Below are 20,672 nucleotides of genomic sequence, written 5' to 3' on the forward strand. Positions count from 1 at the left end.
TTTTTAAACAAAACAATTGATGACATGGTTTAATCTAGATCTAAAACAAGTTCCTATCTTTCGTTATATAAATCAGATTTCCCGCGATGATCGAAAACGAAAGTAGAGATGTGCCACATGGCTTGGTCAATTGAGTGATTTCTATTGACTTTATTGATAAAGTTGTGAGCTTCTGTGCTTTTAAAGACTATGTCAAATGTTTTCATCTAATTCTTAAAAGCTGTATCTCCTTTTTCATGGCAGGGATGTTGATTAATTTATCGTAACCAATGTAATCACTGGTAGTCTTGTTTTGGGATTTTTCTCGGGGACGGGTTAGATTCATTCCGGAAAGAAGAAAGCGCATGCGCCAAATTTTTACTCTAAAGAAATGTTCCGGTGTAACTCTTTTATTTCCGAATTGTTCATTCACACGTTTATTTCTTCTAACGTAAACAATTCATGCTGTACACCCCTCCCGAAAAGTGTTTTATGATCCAAATTTATATGCTTATTCTTAACAAATTGATTCAATCACCTTAAGGGGACGACTGTGTACTCGGGGGGGGGGGGGGGGGGGGGGGGGGGGGGGGGGGGGCTAATAAAGAACAAATCATTTATTTCCAAGATATTTTCTGTAAAATTCTTTATGTAACTCTTTTAATCAAGTTCATGGATAAAAATAATAATTTATTTAATAAAAAAAAACGCTTTACTCCACAACTCCACTGGGGGTACTGAGAGGTAACAAAAAAATCATACACTCTTATCTATTATGTCTTGAAACAGTGAAATAACTGAAGAAAAAAATCAGGTATTTTATTTTTGGTTTAAACATAATGAATCAACATGATCAATCTATATTTTAAGGGGTGATAGACAATGGGGAGGGGGGTTAGGCCTTAAAACGACTTCCCAATATTCAGTGACAGGTAATATGTAATTTATTATGCTTTCTTTAAACAAGCGAAATATAAATTATATTAAAATAAAATGGGAAAAAAATATTTTGCAGGGTCTGTGGTGATTTAGGGGTAGGACGATCGTGTACATATATATATAGGGCTTATACATAACTGAATCAACTATCATTTTAGGGCTTATACATACTAAATACTTATACATATTAAATACTTATACATATTAAATACTTATACATACTAAATAAATCAACTCCGTATTTTAAGAGAGTGCAGGAGGGTTACTATTTTTAGGCCCAGAAAAGTTCGTCTTCCAAAATGTCCAAGGACATGTTCATTATGTTTAATTGAAAATAAATAAACAAATAAATAATATATTATTAAATGAATGAATTCTTTTTTAATAAAGTGTAAACAAATCTATTTTGCTGGGTATGTGATTTTTTTTTGGGGGGGGATGAGATCTGAGGATAACAATTATAACAACAGGCAACTATAAAAATTAAATGTTTTCAAAATGCCAGAGGAGGTCAAGTCTTACAGCCCAAACCCCAAATCCGTACTCTGAGAGAATTACCTAGTTGATTTAACTAGTGTGCCTAGTAAAGCGTTCGTCGTGATTAGTAATCACTCTGTGTACCTAGCTAAGGTAGTGAAAAGTTGAGTGATGGTCGTAAAGATACTTAGATACCTAGTGAAAGTTACTTATAAATTCTTAGATTTACTAACATTATCCAGTAAATCTACCCAATACCTAGTAAAACTACTTTTGAGGTAGTGATTGTATGGACAGTAAATTTACTAATCTTCCCAGTGACTTTCACCAGTTATTTTTTTTTTCAGTGTACCTCCTAAAAACTTAAACCCAATGTGCCATCACATTTTAGTTTCCCCCCTGACAGTTATAAGTTCCTTGAAAAGGCATTGTTGATTGTAAGAGTATTTGACAAATACTTCACAACTGGCATTTTATTTTAGCCATTTGTGAGTATGGTCACTTGCATGTGTATATATAAACATTCATGTTTTAAAAAGAAAAAAAGGAAGTGTCTTAGTTTTAGATCAGAACTAAATAACACTATTTTAAAAAAAACACTATATACGGGTGTACTAAGTACGCACAGTATTATGTCGGTCTTTATTTTACCTTTAAAAAACATTCCAGGCAATTTCCAAACTTCAGTGTCCTAAATTTCATCATGAACATACAATTAATTTGCTATATCTCACTTGATACTTTAACTTGGTTGCACTATTCGAACTGTTCAAAAGATAATTTCTAAGGATTTTGTAACGTCAAATAATAATAATAAAAAAAAACCTTTGGCCAACTTTCAAAAGTTTGATTGTCCTATCTTGATTCAGAATTAAAGAAAAAAATCATATAATTATGTCGGTATAAACTTGGTGAGAAAATTCTTTTTTTTCAAGCAAATTTCAAAATTAATCCTTTGAATGCCCAAAATCTAATTTCTGAATGAATAGAAAAAAAATTAGAGTGGGACAATAATTAGGCAGTTGGTCCGGAGAAGGCAACCAGTTTTTTAAAAAGATGGCCATATGGCCCCACCAATCAGGATGGACTGACTAAACCAAATTTGAATAGGATATGCTAAAATATCTACATGACCAATTGTGAACTTACTAATCAATAGTTATTTTAAACATGCCAATAGGTTAAAAAATCAGGCTGAAATATCCACACTTACATGTTTTTTTAAAAGTCTCAGATTTTTCTATGTGATCCATGTATGTGACAAATCTATGTGAAATATTCAAATTTTAAATATTGAACACTGAGCTATGAATATTTGTAATTTTTTATAAGCAGCATATCAACTAAATTTATCTTAAAAATAAATGAAAATAACATAGTTTGATTATATATTTTTTTTATTGAGGGAAAGTACATACTAAGGCATAAAAACACATTACATAAACCTTAAAAACTCAATATATTCTCATAATCTGGGTAATTATTAGTTATACTTGTGATGACCCATGAGCCAGTGCAAGATCTAGGAAAGAGTGTTTACCATGTTATCATAGACTTTTATTTCAATCAAATTAATGGTATTGCATCTTCTTTGACTGCTTTGAAAGGAAACTGGGTGTCTTTTTTTTCTGAAATCACAACTGATTAACATATACCTGGTATATGTTCAAGAAATCTTAAGAGACTAGTTCCTGTAGATTTAATCTCTTCAGAATGTCCCATCTTATTCTGCAATATGTGTTTAAAAAAACATACTTTAAATATAGACAAATAAAAAGAAGACTGTGTCAGTATATTAAAAGTAATGTATTATTATCAATGAAAAAAATGATATTAAAATACAGAGTTGAAAAATTAAGATTTTTTCTAAAATCACCTGCAAATGATACTTGTATATCATGTTCAGCATTTCAAAACTCTCCCCAAGACCCACATGGCACTGCCAGCATTTTTTTTATTTCAAAAAGATAAATATCTTTATCATAATAACATTATATGCTGAATTTCAGGAAAAATGAAAAATAAGGATTTAAACTCTTAAATATTATGCTTATTCTGCCAAGTGAGTTTCTGCCCTATATGTATGAATGTATCAATTGCACCTTTGATTGCATAAATGTAAATTTAGCATCATAATTGTTGAAATATAAACTGAAAGTAAATTAATTTTTTATAGTATATATAATTTGATACATTCATACATTTATGCACATGTATTCAATTTATCTTGCATTTGTTTATAACAATGTATGCCTTTGATATATCATAAAATTATTTAATATTCATATGCAATCTTCTTAAATTACGGACAATAAATTCATCTGGGTCATTAACAAAGTTTTGTATTAAAATGATCTACTAGTATTTCTGGTCATAACACATGAATTTTTACATATATACAAAAGAATATTTAGACAGATAACAAGAACAATTAATCTAGTAATTTTATCTTCATCTTTTTGTATTCATATTTTAAGAAGCAGGATAAATAGCATGAAAAACAGAAATAAGCAAGGAGGCTACACATAGAAAAACTTAGAGAATCTTGAATGTTTTTAAGTTATTTATTGAATATAATTCATATGAAAATGTATCTATTTGCTATTAAATCCTCTGTGTCATTTGTTTATCAATTGATACATGTACATGTACAAGTAACTTTCAACTGTCCGGGCTTCATCAGTTGGGAAACAGTTGAAATTCTTTTATAAAAAATTCTTTCAAATAAAGAACTGGTATGCATGCACCAAAAGTGTAAAAAAAAAACAACAAAAAATAAAAACAACAACAAACATTAACAAGAAGGAGGCCCATGGACCAATACTCTCACCTCGGACAAGGACTTATATGATTTAACTCAACTTGAATCAAGTTATAATGGGTATATTTCATTACCAATTTGACCACCGGTAAATTTTGACTCAAATATTACTAAAATGAACTTGCTATTCTGGAGAAAAAAATGTTCTCAAAAGATTTTATTTCATTTGATACCCAATTTTAGCCCCATCCTAAACCTTGCATCCATACTACTAATTAGACAAAAGATCCAAGAATCACCTGAGTAACCCTGATCCTGAGGCTATGAATTTCATAAATGAATTTCAGTAAAACTTTTTACTTAGTTTGTCTGCTTATCTTATCTAAATGCCTATGACGCAAAGAAGAGCAGCCTTCTCAATCATTTAATATATGTATATACAACCACTGGTAAATAATCATTAGGATTCACACCTTAAGACCAACCCTTTCTCTTTTTCTTGATTCTTGGTTCCCAAGATGCCACCCTTTAGGAACAAAGTTAATCCCCTTTACTCAAGGATTGTTTTTGCCAAGTTTGGTTGATATTTTCCAGTTGTTCTGGAGAAGAGGGAAAAAATGTGAAAAGCTTAAACTGACGACAATAGACACTTTTCAATCAGAAAAGCTCAATGCAACTTTTGGCTAATTAATGTGAACTAAAAACAAATAAAAACTTGATAACATGTAAACTAGAGCTAAGTTCTCTCTGAACTACTTAAGTTAGGATATCATGTGGAAAATTTGATATGCATTGGCAATAATATGAAAGGACCTTCTTGTCACCTGAACAAAGGACTTGATCCTGAGATGGAGATAAATTTCCATAGGCACTGTCAGTTTAACAGGAAACCTAGTAACACTTGAGCATTGGCCTAAGGCAAAAGCCTATCTACCATTGCCAATCTACTACTGGACTGACTTTATGCTCAAAGTGAAACAGGTCCCTTTTTGGTCCTCTGTGGATTTCTATTCCTATGGTGAGTGGCTCCCATTCTCAGCTGGAAATCAAACCTAATGACACTTGAGCACTGGCTAAGACAAAAGCCTATCTGCCATTGCCAACCTGCTACTGGACTGACATTATGCTCAAAGTGACATAGGTCTGTTTCCGGGTGGCTCCGTCCTTGTACACATGAAAAGATAAGAAAAAATATTAAAGGATCAATCACCCTCATTGCTATAGAAATGAATCATCTTCAAAGTTCTTGAGTGAATTATCCAACATAGATTTAAATACTACAGGAAATGCTAATCAGATAACAAGCCTCCAATATTCTAGACTGTATATACATCTTGGTCTTTCCTACTGTTTTTGATGTTCAAATAAATCAAGAATTCCTCTTCTAGAAGCTTTTTTCCAACAATATAACCTTAGAATAAATTAACAAAAAAAATTTTTTCACAATGCATTTCATGTTTCTATATCCGAGTCTTAGTGACCATCATTATTTGTATCTGTATCCGCGACTCCTTTTGTGAATATCAAGACTTGAGTTTTTCCATCCTTTGTCTTGACTTTGATCCTCCTCCCCATCAGTGATGGTGGCACTCTCATCCATGGCTGCAGTCCCATCTGACCATTCACTCTGCAACAAGACAATGAGAATATTCATATTTTATATCTTCAGATTATAATGTGATTATTATTACTTTTATTTGTACTTATATAATGAAACATCTCTATTTGTGTATAAATCTAAAAAAAATTGATTGCCAAGACTTACTCAAACAATGGTTGTTCTGGTGTGGTAGGTAGCTGTGTAGAGGTGGAAGGGGCAGGGCGCACCAATCTCAAAGGAGGGTAAGGGGCAACTGATGGTAAGGGTGTGTTTACAGGTGCTTCTGAAGGTGGCTGTGGCAAGTCTTGATGATTCAACAAACGTTCCTTTTCTTCTTCAGTTGGTTTTCTCAATGGAGCTTTTTTAGGTCTTCCTTTTTTCTTTTCTGTAGAATGAAATCTAGGCTGTATAATATTATTGGCATTGCCTGAAATTTTCTCAGTCTCCTTGAGCTTCCCTGTGTCTTCTGAAAGGTTGATACATGCATCATTACCAGCAGCTATTGCTTGAAATGTCTGAAGTATTGTTTGAAATCTCATTTCTCTGACCTTTGGATTTTCCAGCTGACTATTTATCTGCTGCATAAGTTTCTTTATCTGCCTATATTGAGTTTCTGGATCAACGGGGGCATTTTGGGACTGAGAAGAGTCTTGCTGTGGGTTGACAAATAGTGTCTCATTAGATTCCCCACATTCATCCCCATTTCTGTAGCTTGTACACATGCTATGTACCTTATGAATATGTTTGCATAAAAAGCCATTTTCATTGTCAGGGCAGTTGCATTTATATAAATGATAACATAAATCAATGCATGGCATTTCCTTGCATTTAACATAACAATGCTCTAAATTACAGTACCTATTCCAAATTTCAACTATATATTGCCTTTCTCCTGATTCTACAATGAAGAAACTTTCAGAAATTTGCTTTATTTCCCTGTCGTGAATATGTAGACTACTTTCATGCCTCTTTTGGGTATCTGAATCCTCTTTGGAAGGCAGATTATAAGAAACTCTCTTGAAATAATTGATAAATAAGTTATTCTCCAACTTTAACAAAGTTTCCAATAGGACATCAATTCTTTTGTTTCTTTTACCCTCAAAATAAACAGTTTTTAGTTGGTTATGAAAACTTTCAATGAACATGTTTGTATCAACCTTACAGTATTCACCTTTCCTGAAACACTTTGCCCATTTCTCTGCTCTGCAAAAATAATTATCTTCCATGTATTTCAAAAAAGTTGGATTTAATGATTGCAGTTTGGCAATAAAAGCAGATTTGTATTGAAGAAACTGGCTCTCAGATTTAGCTTCCAACATAGCACATAGAAAACTAAAAGCAATACTTTTGTGTTCATCATCTCTAAAGTAGTGTTGAACATTGCGTGTCCATGACCTATAAATATGCCAAGTGCACAAATAATGCTGTAATTCGTCCCCAAAAGTCGACCTTGCAGCATTCCATCCTGCATTGTCATCATCTGTCATTAAGATATTGACCTGTGTTTCAGGTGACCTTGACTTCACAGAATTTAAAAACAGAGCAATGGCTGTTTCATCCTCCCTATTAGAAATGCAAAATGCCACTGGGTAACCTTTCCTAAACTGATCAGGAACCAAAAGTGTTATCAATTTAAAGGAATAGCTATTTGTTTTATGTGTTGAATCCATGCATAATATTCTATTGGCAAACTTTTGGTAAATTTCCAGCTGCTGTTTTGTCATGAAAGCAAGCATAAAGTCCTCTTTTCTCAGTCCTGGTGTTACTGATGGGTTATTATCAATATCTTGCTGCTTGAAAATTAAAATCGGGTTAAATTTTTCTCTTTTGAGCATTTCAACTTTTAAATACGTAGAAATTGCATCATTGCTATGTTGTATAATTGATGGATCTGCCAATTTCCTTTTTAAGTTGTGGATCGTTTTCCGATCAATTAAATTGTAATATTTGATATCCTCCAGGTTGTCTCGATTATCCCTGCCAGAAAATTTCTCCCGAATTTTGTCTAATATGTTGTTGATTGGTATTTTAAGGGACAACATACCTAAAATTTCTGATTTTATACTTTCCGGAATGGACAAAAATTTGCTGTGTTCAAAGGACAAAGAATGAGTATGGGATTTTATGTACCTTACATAGACCTTTCCATCTTCCCTTTCTCGTACAGAAAACCTTGCTGGACAAATGCTGTTCAACTGGCACTTTCCCTTTATGTTTTTCTTGGAAGATTTAACTTGATATCCTTTTTTTTATGTGACCTTGTACAACCATTTCTATGGCATTCAAGACAGTACACTCTTTCCTTCTTTTTGTTCTGTTGCACCTTATTCCTTAACACATAACGTGTGTTTAATGATATTTCCTCCTGTTCTTTAAATTTATTAAAATCATCCTTAGTTTCAAAAATTAGGTTTTCTGTTAGAATATTTGCCCCATGTGCCTGAATTTCATGCTCAACTAACTGTTCTTTTGTTCTAAATTGCAAGAAGCATGTTGATGCCATACATGGATACAAATCCTTACCTGGCTTTTTCAGATTTCTCTGATGGTGTTTAGCCTTGTGCTTTTTAAGTGTGACAGAATTGAAAAATGAAACTTTGCATTCCGAACACACAAATTTTTTCTCTGCTAATGGCTGCGCAGGCAGTTCTGGCTTGGTATAGCTATGTAGCTCTGATATATGACCTTTACCTGGAGCTGCAGACTTTTGCATAGAATACATTCCTCTTAAACTATTTTTCTCTTTACCTAAAAGTGTAACATCTGCTGGCTTGGAGAAAGGGGTACTTTTTGTCCATGGCTTTGTGTGGAGATTGTTCTGATTGCCAGTGACAGGATACATGGGTGGAGCTGAAGCCTGATCCTGAACTTCCATGTCTGCAACTGCTTCATAATGACCTCCGCCATATCTACTCCATATTATATGAATCTGGTTTTGTGTAGGATCAGCAGTGAAAGTATTTTCCATGGTTGTGACTTCAGAGGAGGAATCATCTCCACCAAACGTAACCAGAATGTTGAGATTTAAAGCTTTTGCCAATGCATATATACATTCCTGTCCTGCATAAGTTCCAAGTTGACCTAATCGTTGAAGTTGCTCTAAAGGGGTTCCTCTGTCTGATAAAAAATAATCTGAAAACTCTTCAATATTAGCTCTTAAAGTTTCAATAGCCAAATTTCTGAGATATGCATGACTATCCTGATGACCATAGAGAGAGAAACTAATAGCTCTAAACAAACAGTTTCCATCGCCAACAATTGGAATACGATGGAGTCCAAATCTGGAAAGATACCTATCCTGGTGCTGAACCTCCGTATCCATCATGTAGTGTGCATTAATTATGTCATTAAAATTGAAGCCCTAAGATTATAAGTTTTCATCATAAATGATACATCAAAAGCTGTTGTAATTTTGCATTCATAACAAGAAGTCTGTGAGCCAATGCTCACTAAAGTACATGTAATACCAGCCTCCACTCTGATGTGAAAATATTGATGCTGACAGACGCATGGATTAAAAAGAAGCTGACATAAAATTTCTGTGAATCCCACCATATGACAAGCCTAAACAAAAATATACTAAAATTTCATTCAACTGCAATGAATAGTTGCTGAGAAAGCTGCAACAGAATGGACAGCCATATCAAGAAACAGGAAGTTGACATCAGATTGAATTCATACAAAAATATTTACATTTGCTGTTTTTGTCTAGTAAGCCAATTGTGAAAACCATTTTCGTGTATACTCACGCGTAGAAATATACAAGGAGAAATGTGCATTAACGTGACGTCACAATAAGGCTACAACAATGTTGGTAAAAATGCAACAATCTTCATTACATATGCCTACGTGACAAGTATGTGTGATTCACACACCAATAACTCACACAAAACATAAAAGCATTCCTTAATTGAATCCCACTTTATGACACACAAACAGACACACTAAGGCATAACAGTATACCCCTCTCCTTCAGAGCTAGGGTATAAAAACAATTAAGAATGAGAAATGTTCAAAAAATAAAAACAATAGGCCCATGAGCCACATCACTCATCTGAGTAACGTTTAACATGCTATTCTTTACCAGATTTCCCCTTTGCAATACCCATTGACACCCTCCCTACACCCAAGAGTCATAATTTAGATGATGTTATTGTTAAATCTACACTACTCCAGGTTGCTTCCACACAAGTTTCAGTTTTTTCTGGCTCAGTGGCTCTTGAAAATATTTTTCAATGACCACGCCCTATTTTTGTCTTCTCTTGATTATCTCCCCTTGTAAGAGGCCTTGCCCCTTCATTTTTACTTTACACTCCCCTTTACCCAAGGATGCCTTGTACCATGTTTGGTGAAAATTGGCTCAGTGGTTCTTGAGAAGAAGTTGAAAACTTGAGAAGTTTACAGACAGATGTATGAACAGACAGCTAGACAGACGGACGACCGACAATGGGTGATCAGAAAAGCTCACTTGAGCTTTCAGCTCAAGTGAGCTAACAACAGATGTTAGTGAAACACTTAATTATGCCTCCCCCTTCTGTTTATAAGTCCAAAGGGCATAAGTCTGTCAAAAATTACTTGATCAGACTATAAACAGAACATGACCAGACCTAGATATTCTTTTGATAAATTTGTTTATAAAATTTTATTTCAGTATGTACATCCTCTGCGAATAAAATGAACAGCCGAAAACTTTTGGTGGACTGACAGACTGACCGACAGACAGCAGCAAAGTAATATGTCCTCCCTTCTTCTAAGGGAACATAATTAATTTATAGATTAGCAAACCGACAAAGTACAACACTTTACATTCACATAATATTTTCTATGTGGAGATTAATTAATATGTATCATTTTCCTTCAAATTATAAATTATAAGGAGGATTTAATTGTCTTGTATAGACATCAAAGTTTTCCAGAGTTAAGATTTTTCAGGATAATAAAACTACATGTACCATGGGCTATTTAGTTGGGAGACAAGACAAATAATCAGTTCTGAGTAGGGGTTTAACCATTGGACATAAAAGAGCTGTCTTTGGCCAACCCAACTCACACCTCATTATTTGTCTCATTCATAATGTTTTCTTATGACTTAACACTACAAGAAAAGGAGAAAGGAAACCTTACATCAGTCATATCCTCTGGGACTATTTCTTCCAATACCATATTGTCAATCTGAAATGAACACAAAGAAATATATTATTATGTTGATTAACTGAATTTATTAGAACTGAATTAATAAATAATGACTATGTCTTTTTATTTTTTATTTAAAACACTACATAACCTGGATATGAGAGATTTGTAACCTGATTTACTTGGAGCAAAAAGCCCCCCCCCCCAAAAAAAAGTGGGAGTTGTGTATGGATGACAAAGAAATTCTTTATTAGATGAGAAAGATGTACTGCAGCCGCACTTAAAGACTAAAAACATAACAAAAGAAAAATTTAAAAAAAACCTATAATTATTTGCTAAGATTACATAAACATGAGGCCCAAGTATTGAAAAGTTTACTAGATTGGGTAGAAGGGATTTTTTTAACTTGAAATTGTCACTATATCAACAAAACATATATGTATAATTTTGCCATACTTAAGAAGAAGAGTTTCAAAGTTTTTTCCTATATATTTCTTTGTAAAGATTAAATTGCCCATTATGGCCACACCTTACCCCTAGGGGTCATGATATGAACAAACTTGAATTAACTCTAACTGAGGATGTTTCCATATTAATATCACCAATCATAGTTTTGCTGATCGTGAGATGATTTAAAAATGATTTTCCTATGTAAAACTTTGATTGGCTAATGTGGCCCCGCCCTACCCCTCATGATTTGAACAAACTTAAATCTACACTATCTGAGGATGCTTCCACATGGGTTTCATCTTTTCTGGCCCAATGGTTCTGGAGAAGAAGATTTTTAAAAGATGCCATTAACTTTTCATTAATTCATCATTATCTCCCCTTGTTTGAACAAACTTGAATCCCCTTTACCCAAGGGTACTTTGTGGCAAGTTTGGTTGAAATTGGCCCAGTGAATCTTGAGAAGAAGATGAAAATGTGAAAAGTTTACGACAACGACAGACGACGGACAAACTTTGATCAGAAAAGCTCACTTGAGCATTCGGCTCAGGTGAACTAAAAATGAAACTACTCAGATAACTGTTTGTTATTCATTGCATTGAAAACCCTCTCTACACTGCACACTAAAGAGTTCTTATTCTATGCGATTTTTCTGCAATTAGAGTGATCTCCCCTTAGATCTCAATTCTTTAAAAAACAATTTACAGTATATAACTTAATTCTTAATCAATGCAAATATTTTTTACATTTTAAAAGACCTAGATTAATTAATTGAACATGTTATTTACAGGTATTTTCTCTTTGGAAGTAAACAAGTGATTTCTATTTGGAAATTTTTCCCGGGGGTAAATGTAATGCACCATACAGTGAAAATTATGTTGATATGCTCAATATTAACACCTTTATACATTATATTTTTCTCAATGTCTAAAAAACATTTTGCACTGGTGTAGAGAGGGTCCTTAAAGACCATTTGTCTTTTATTATTGTTTTTTTTTATTTTCATACCTCCATATCAATATCCAGATCTGTATTATTCGGAGTTTCCATCATAGGAAAATTTCCATCAGCTGGGAGGGGACCATTAATATCCTGAAATGTATGCAGATTTTTATGATAAATTTATAGGCGGAAATAATTCTGTTGTTCCATAATTATAAGATAACACAGGATCCGTATAAAATTTAAGTAATATTATAACCACGTGTAATAGGAAAGGAGAAAATGTATGGCTGGACCGAGAATCAAACCTGGGCCCCCTGCACCTCCAGTCAAGTGCTCTACCAAGTGAGCTATCCAGGCCGATATCCACCACCCAAACCTTTACACATATATCATAGTCATACTCTTACTATGCACATGCATTTTAAAAGTAAAATGCATTTTTTTTTTTATCTTTTTCGCTATTGGATGTTACATTACATTATATTCTATGATGCATGCTAACCTTAAGGGTCATTGATACTTTGAAAAGAGAGAGAACTCTTAATGACATTAATGTCTATTATTCCTTTATAGATTTGTCAAGTTGAAGGGTTTTTTTTTTGTCAAATTTTTGCCCTGCAAACTATGCTATAATTGTCAGTATTTTGCTTATAAAATACATTTCTTTTGGAAAATCATTAAGGTTCAAGCAACATTTTATATGAGTGAACAGAGGGTTTATGAACCTTAAAAGGCTTAAATATTTTAATTTTCATTAGCAAAAAGTTAAATTTAATGAAGTAGAAAAGGTTATTTCAGCATGTTCAGTAAATCAAAATTATGTTGATTACCTGCACAGTATTTAGCTGAGGAGTATTCAATCCCTTCAGTACCTTGTTGAAAAAGAATTATAAAATACTGGTTAATACTCTAAATAGATTGTCAAAATTATGTGAAAATGAAATTATTTGTAAAAGTACTTAAGTTTTCATCTTCAATCTTCTTTAAAATATTTTTTTTAATTCGTTTCTAAATAAACAAACATCTGCACCCTTGTCACAAGTTGATAATGCTGAATTATGTTCAATTTTATTGATTTTTTGTTTCAATGATGATCAGATGTCATCTTTACATTACACATTAGCTAATTTAAGTTTCTTTCCATTACATGCATACCAGTAATAAAATTAATTTACAACTATAATTTCATGAAGTTTGAGATGTTTGTTAAAATAGGGTTATAGGATTTTACAATGTATTCATAAATGTCAAAGATGATAAACTTTGATCTTGTCAGGTAATTTTGATATTAAGGTCAAGATCTAGTAAATGGAAGGTGCCTACAGATTTTTCAAATTTAAGAAAAGAAAAGTCTATAATATTATATATCGGGTCTCATATTTATAAAGTTTTTTCCATATCAGGTCAAGATTGCCTACAGTTTTTCAGAAAACGGTAAAGGCCCTGGGTTCGAGTCTTTTCATGTGATTTCAAATTGAATCCCATGGAAATACTTTATTTTTCACATAACCTGTGACAATGATAAACTTTGATCTTGTCAGGTAATTTTGATAATAGCAACTTACATCAAAGGAAAAGTAGTCATGATCATCTCCTGCATTATAAATGTTTGTACTGTATGCAAAACTCAAGCTCAATACAAGGACCTGAAGAAAAAGGTATATTTATAATTATAAATTTTAAATACAATTCACCGACAAAATTTGAAAAATCTTTACCAGACAGAAACAATTTGCCCATGAAATATAGCATACACACCCTGAAAGGGGGAAAAATGATATTTTTATAACACATGTATTACATTTACAACTGATTGCACAACCTAATTATTTTGCAAATAATGGTATGATTTTATTATGATTAAGTATAATGTCACATAATGTCACACACCAGAATATTGTTTAAATACATGAACAATAAATGATATTCATAATATGTTGTGCCTTTGCCATTGTAATTGTGTTATGCCAATAAATATTTGTGTTTGTATTATAATGTAATTGAATAAGGACTTTGCATTTTAAATGTAGAATGTACTATGCCATATTTTTCACGAAGAAATCTTTTCCTCAATACTTTGCCAAGAAGTCTTTCCTAAATATCTTTTCCTCAATCATCATGTTTGTACCCAGCCTCCCTGGATCTTCATTCTACCGTTAACAGTTATACATAATACAGGCTTGTGATAAGGCAGGGTTGCAGTGTGTGTGTGTGTGTGTGTGTGTGTGTGGGTGGGTGGGTGGGGGGGTCATACATGTTATACTAGGCCTGTGCGAAAGAATTTTCATATAGGCCTAAAATTCCCCTATGGTGAGGGGGGGGGGGTTTAAAAAATATTTATAAGGCTTAATTTAGTTTATTATTCAGTGAAACATACATATTAGTACACAGTTTACTTTTTTATTCAATAAAATTAAGTGTTTCAATCAAGTTGACATACTTTCAATGAAATGTAATTTACCTCATAGTTTGTCATTGAATAGCTAACTGCCAAGGTTAACATGCTTTTTTATGAATGGTATCACGCAAAATACATGTATGAATTATGGGAAATAAGATATATTGTTACCGATTATGAGATTTTTATAAGAATTATTCACTTACAACCAGGTTGAGAACAGCGCAAATCGAGGTCTTTGAAGATACCGCCATTGTTGACTAAGTTAAATTAGATCGGGTTTGATCTGAGGTATAGAAGTCTGCGCATGCGCACTTTAACTTCCGGAGTGAATCTCACCCGTCCCTGAGACTCGTTCCTTGTTTTGTTGTCGTTGTCAAATCCGTGCTTGAAATCTATGTACAAAAAAAGCGTTTGTATGATTCCGAATCAAATCACGCGATATCTAGCGAGATTTTACGAGAGTGGCTTCAAAAATGGATACCCAAGCGAACCTAGTCTCGTTCAACCAGACCCTCGGCTGTCTCCGTAAATCTCCGACCACCCAGAGTGGTCGGAGATTTACGGAGACAGCCGAGGGTCTGGTTGAACGAGACTAAAGCGAACCAAAAATACTTTAGACGCAGCTTTTGTAGAAAAGCGGTAGATTTCTGAATTAAATCGGTAGGCGGGAGATGGAGTGAAAAAGCGGTAGACTCCCGCCTAAATCGGGAGAGTTAACATGTATGCATATTTTGTCCAAGTCACAGGTGAACATGTGACTTGTTTGAACTTTTATTTGAAATTACTGATGTCAATAATCAATATCTTAAAGGTGGTCAGACACACAAGTAGAGGTGTGATATTGTGTTCAGACTTAGCAATCTTTTTTGAAACAGATTCAAACTTAAGACATGTCTTGATCTGAACTCAAGGTAATTCAGAAATCAAGTCTCTGGATGCTGATATGTTAAGATTATATTTAATTGTCATGTTCTGGTAATTGTAATATTTTTGAATAGACCTAATTTTAAGGTCAGGTAATAATGGCTAATGGTAAAGTGAGGAAGGAGGAGGATATCTTTTACTGCAATGAAAATATTTTCATACATATTCTCTTCTTTAAATTTGATGTCTTGTCTTTGCCTAAATGTTTATCCAAATTACTGTTTCTGTTATTTTAGTGAACTCTCTCATGAAAGCATTGCAGAACTTAAAGAGAGGTACAATAATGCAGCAAGCAATGTGACGGACAGAAAAGGTGAATATTTGTACAAAAGATTTTGTTCCTATAAAAAAAAAAAAACAAAGGAAGGGATCAGAATTTTTATCATAAGATTAACATTTAGTACATATAAAACAATATGCCATAAATAAGTTTTACAACACTAAGGGTAACTAAATTAAAGGAAAAATAGTAAATTATTGATTTGCAAAATAGAATAGATGCTACATAGATGATATTCAATGTTTTGTAGTTGGATATGAAATTTATTTCACAATTTTATTTTTCACTAGTGCAAAGCATATGAAAAAAGTCCTGTCTCACAAGTGAAATAAATTCCATATCCATTTACAAAACGTTGAGTATTTTCCTAAGTCTTTGTCTTAATTCGTGTAATGTCCTGCTTTCTTTACAGTGGGGGTGGGGCAGTCGGTAACGCTGCCACATTATTACCCCTTCACCTTGGACGGCAAGAAGGTTACATGGAAAAAGGACGGTTCCTTGGTGGTTCTGGATAACAATAATATGATGAACAGTAACCAAGATCTGATCTTGTCTCGGGCCCAGAAAGCTGAAGAAGGAATTTATGAAGCTTACATAGATGACAAGAAGTTAAACACAGTAAAAGTGGAGTTAATGGAAAGTGAGTCAAACACACTTGCATTTTTAAGGCTGTATTTTATTCAAAAACATTACAAGGGACAAGCAGCTTGAATTTCCCTAAGTAAGCCATACACTGTATGTCTTAACCTTGGTTGTTACCTTTTCATCAAAACTCAAGGTCATGAGAAAGATTGCATAAAAAAAAAATATTTGTTTACTCCTCATAATTTTAGCCAAAAAGAGAAAATTTCATTTTTTCACAAAATAATGGTTAATTATTTCATGAAGCACACAAGCTGATACTGCTGTGGCTAAATATGGAAAGTCCTGTTTAGTTCATTACTGGAAAATACAAGACCTAAAATTATCATACTTCGTTAATCAATACATCTTAGGTAGATGTGTCTAACTTAAAGGTCACCGAGACCTTTTATTTAATTAATTAGAAATGAATTATATATATTTTTTTGCTTAACTTTTAATTACACAATCCCAAAGGATTTTGATTCATGAGGAGGTGTGGGGGGGGGGTCTTTAAAAATATTTTATGTTTTCTGCTGATTTCTAAGTGAAAACATGCAAAATTATAGAGTTATATCTCTTTGTTTTCCAAAATAAATTGTATCATGAAAATTCACATAATACCTACAAAGATATGAAGGATCATTCAAATATGTTAATATTTAAACATTTGACTTAGAGGTAGTAGGCAGAACAATGCCATATCATTCACAGTTCTTTGTATCTCCCTAAAAACTTGTATTTGAGAGTAAAAAAAATCCCCCTTTAATAATTGAATAAAAAAAAGTATCAAGTAAAGGAACCAAATCTGTTTTAAAAGGTTCTTTTTTTTTTGTTCTTTTTGTGTAATAGATATGATTTTATTCATTGTCCTCCAACATTAATTGATGCACTTTGACACTAATCAATTTTTAGATACCAATGACATGGAGATGGCGTGGAAGGCTAGGTTTACAGAATGGTGTGAGGAATTTGACCGGATCAAGAGATATCGCTGTTCTGGGTGCTGACACAGGTAAGTATCATCATAAATGATTTATAATGAAATCACCCTGTCCATTTAGCTGGGCTTCTCTCCATACAATTACAGAGAAACAGAGAAGTTTATTGCTACCAAAGTTCTAGATAATTAAATGTTTATTTTGATTGCAGATGAAAGAAGAAACAAACTTCATCTTAATACCTTGATAACAATGGTATGGAAATCTGAAGATTTCTTTGTATGAAATCTGAATACATCTGTAAGATATAGATAAGCCTAGTGAATTTTTAGGGATTCCCACACACAAGTTTTACTTCCCTGCAAATTTCCATCCTGATGTTGACCATGTAACTGACTCGACATGGAATGATCGCATAAATGATTGCAAAACTTCATAACACATCCACTTAATTTATTTATTTCCATATCTGTGTTCTGTCTCTGCTGGAACATTACAACGTTTGCCATGTGAAAGCAGAGGTTTGCCCTCGTCATTACCTAAATCATTGTGAGATGAGAGCTGAATCATTGTATGATCCTATGTGTATTGAGTTTTCTGTAAAGAGATGAACTTTTTAAATCCAATGCTTGGATCATTGAGATGTCTACAGTGTATGTACTGAGGGACTGTACTCAGCATTCAGATGTGTCAAATCTTACCTCAGTCATACCGAATAAAATACTAAATTACAGAGCTTCTTATATCCAAGACTACTCTAGTCAGAGAGGTAGATTTGTAACGGACCATAAATGAAAAAAAAAAACTGACAAAACTTCAGAGGCCTGGACTACAAAGGGAGATGACTCATCTGTGATAGGAGTAGTACGGTAGATCAAACTTCAATCAAAATCTAGTTACAACTGTTGTAGTAGCTGTTTAGTTTGATTTTCTTTTTGTTTTTAGTGTATAATTAAAGCACTGAAGATTTTATTCATCCATGTGTGATATAAGTACTGTGTTTACTAGTAATATTAGAGTTGAAAACCATGCATATATATATTATTGACTCCTGTATTATTTGAGTGTGAAGTCTCACTTTGGTGTTGTACTGATGTAATATAGGACTAAGCATTTTACAAAGTTAACAGAAACTAACTAGAATTCAGTTTATGTTTTAGATTAATATGTCAGACAGAATTAGATAGATTATAGTTTTGTGTCTTAATATGTAAACAATACAGTAAGCTTATTTGAATATAAGTATGTACATGCAAATGATAAAGCCATAAGTTTGCTCTTTGGGGAATGGGCAATGCTAAATTGGGTAAATCACATAAAAGGCTTAAGTAGCCTAGACATCTAGCTGTGGATACCTTTTTCTGTAGGAGATTGCACACAATAATTTTGATTATTCCTGACCAGTTTTGATTATGATTTTCTATTAATTTGATTCTGAGTTAATTTTTGTCTAAGGTTTACTGTAAATGTGCTTCTGTATTTTTGTGACATTGAATTTATGGCAGCAGCAGTTTAACTCCAGTTATCTGAATTGTTGTGTCATAGAGAGGGATTCATGTAGGTGTTTAAACAGTCACCTTATTTTACACTAGAAGTTGTATATCATGAAAAGAGATGTACATGTCATGTCAAGAGAATATTGCCCCTGTAATTAGCAAGTAGATTGTTGCATGATTAAGAGATTTTACATTAATTTCATCTACATAAGAATCATGGGAGTAGTGGAACTCCCTTTAAAATTGTGTGAAATTCCTTACTTTTATTGGGGAATTTTCAGTGCTCCATTGATCTGTTATTAAGTAGTGAAGGAGTCTAATCTATATGGTTTCTTGGCACTTTTATACTTGTACGTGGATTACAGTTTATATTAACTAGAATTGTTCTACCTATGCATCTTTGTGAAAAAGAACTTGCATCACTCTGCATTCTTTATCAATAGACCAAGGATTGATGTTTGATTCCTAATTAGCAGTCAAGGCATCTGATTTTTGCATACTTGGTGCTTATGAAATTGCAATTGTAGATATCCTATGTCCATGAGTGATGATACTGGTGCAATCTTGCATACAAACCTTATTACAGCTAAATGAACTTCACTTTTTGCCAATACTTGTCACATAAATAAAATATTTATTTAATGTCACAACTTTTTATTTATTTTTATTTGATAATGAAGTGTATCATCATTATGTATCCTTTATGTGCAATTTTGAAGGCAATGAAATTTTATCCCTGTTCACGTGTCTTTTAAGATTAAGTTAAATACGCAAGATGCTGAGCAGTGTTAGTTAGCCTTGGCTAGCTTTTACAGATCAGTCTCCAGTTAGAGGTGCTTTAATCTGATTACAGAATCATTAATTGTAGTTCTTGTCATGTAGTAATGGTGAGATGAACTTCAAACTGTATTGTTTTATCATAGGTATATAAAGCATTTACTGGGTACATACTAAAAATAATCTCAAAAACAGTATTCTTCAAATAGATCTTAAATCCTGTTGGATGACAAAGAATTCATAAGGCATTTACATGTAAGGTATTTTAGGACATCTTTATTTTTTGAAGCATAATTTCTGAGTGTACATTGAAATTTTTAAATTACATTTAATTCTAATAACTTTTATCATACCGTATTATGATCATTAACTATTTTTGTGTTACAGGCACCTGACATTACTTATTTTTCTTATATATGTATAAAAAAAAAATTAACTCCATACCTAATACTAATTTATTATAAAGTATGGGGTTATAATTTTTTAAAAAGAAAAATATGTCATGCCAGGTGCTCAATAACTATAAACAAACAGTGTAAACTTTATTAAATCATTTCGGTGTTTTTTGTTCACAATAACTATACAAACAATGTAAAATTTATTAAATCATTTACCTTTGAAATGCTTAATGTGTTTGGGCCAGTTTTTATATTAATTGAATCAGATGTATGTGAGCTGTATTAATGTTTATTTTATTCATTAAATAAATGCTATTTTAATTCACTTTTTCTTCTTTCTTTTCGCTCTACAGGTCAGAGCTTATATGGTAAAATGTCCAGCTAGCTGTCCGTCTGTCTGTAAACAATTTTTCAAAACGCTCCTCCTACAGTTTTGGTCTGATTTCAATATATTTACATTTGCAAATGTTTTCCCTTATATAACACTATTTGAACAAGGCGTTTTTACATCTCTGTCAAACACGTTCGTCATATGACCATAAATTGATTGTTT

General features: G+C 32.8%; 2 protein-coding genes across 6 annotated transcripts in view; one reads left to right on the forward strand and one right to left on the reverse strand.

Annotated features, from left to right (window-relative positions):
- Positions 1–20,444, forward strand: part of LOC134258449 (semaphorin-2A-like) — a 52,349-nt gene extending 31,905 nt beyond the window's left edge. For all 4 annotated transcript variants that reach the window (XM_062741009.1, XM_062741012.1, XM_062741011.1 and 1 more), the window contains exons 16-19: positions 15,843–15,919; positions 16,299–16,526; positions 17,423–17,522; positions 17,660–20,444. In XM_062741009.1, coding sequence (XP_062596993.1) covers positions 15,843–15,919; positions 16,299–16,526; positions 17,423–17,517 — 400 coding nt within the window. In that variant the 3' untranslated portion in view covers positions 17,518–17,522; positions 17,660–20,444. The remainder of the gene's footprint in view (positions 1–15,842; positions 15,920–16,298; positions 16,527–17,422; positions 17,523–17,659) is intronic.
- On the reverse strand, positions 3,343–15,035 carry LOC134258447 (uncharacterized). 2 transcript variants are annotated; one of them, XM_062741008.1, is made up of 7 exons: positions 14,886–15,035; positions 13,847–13,927; positions 13,112–13,153; positions 12,345–12,428; positions 10,881–10,928; positions 5,922–6,409; positions 3,345–5,783 (listed from the first exon to the last, which is right to left on the reverse strand). In XM_062741008.1, the coding sequence occupies exons 1-7, from the start codon at positions 14,931–14,933 to the stop codon at positions 5,630–5,632; spliced, it is 945 nt and encodes a 314-aa protein (XP_062596992.1). In that variant the 5' UTR covers positions 14,934–15,035; the 3' UTR covers positions 3,345–5,629. The 2 variants fall into 2 exon arrangements, with proteins under 2 accessions (XP_062596991.1, XP_062596992.1); XM_062741007.1 differs by lacking the exons at positions 13,112–13,153; positions 13,847–13,927; positions 14,886–15,035 and having other exon boundaries at positions 3,343–5,783; positions 5,922–10,928; positions 12,345–12,423.
- Positions 20,445–20,672: the final 228 nt, after the last annotated feature.

The sequence above is a fragment of the Saccostrea cucullata genome, unplaced genomic scaffold (genome assembly GCF_032062105.1).
Source record: "Saccostrea cucullata isolate Sc308-1 unplaced genomic scaffold, CSIRO_AGI_Scuc_v1 ctg4, whole genome shotgun sequence".
In the NCBI taxonomy this organism is placed as follows: Eukaryota; Metazoa; Mollusca; class Bivalvia; order Ostreida; family Ostreidae; genus Saccostrea; species Saccostrea cuccullata.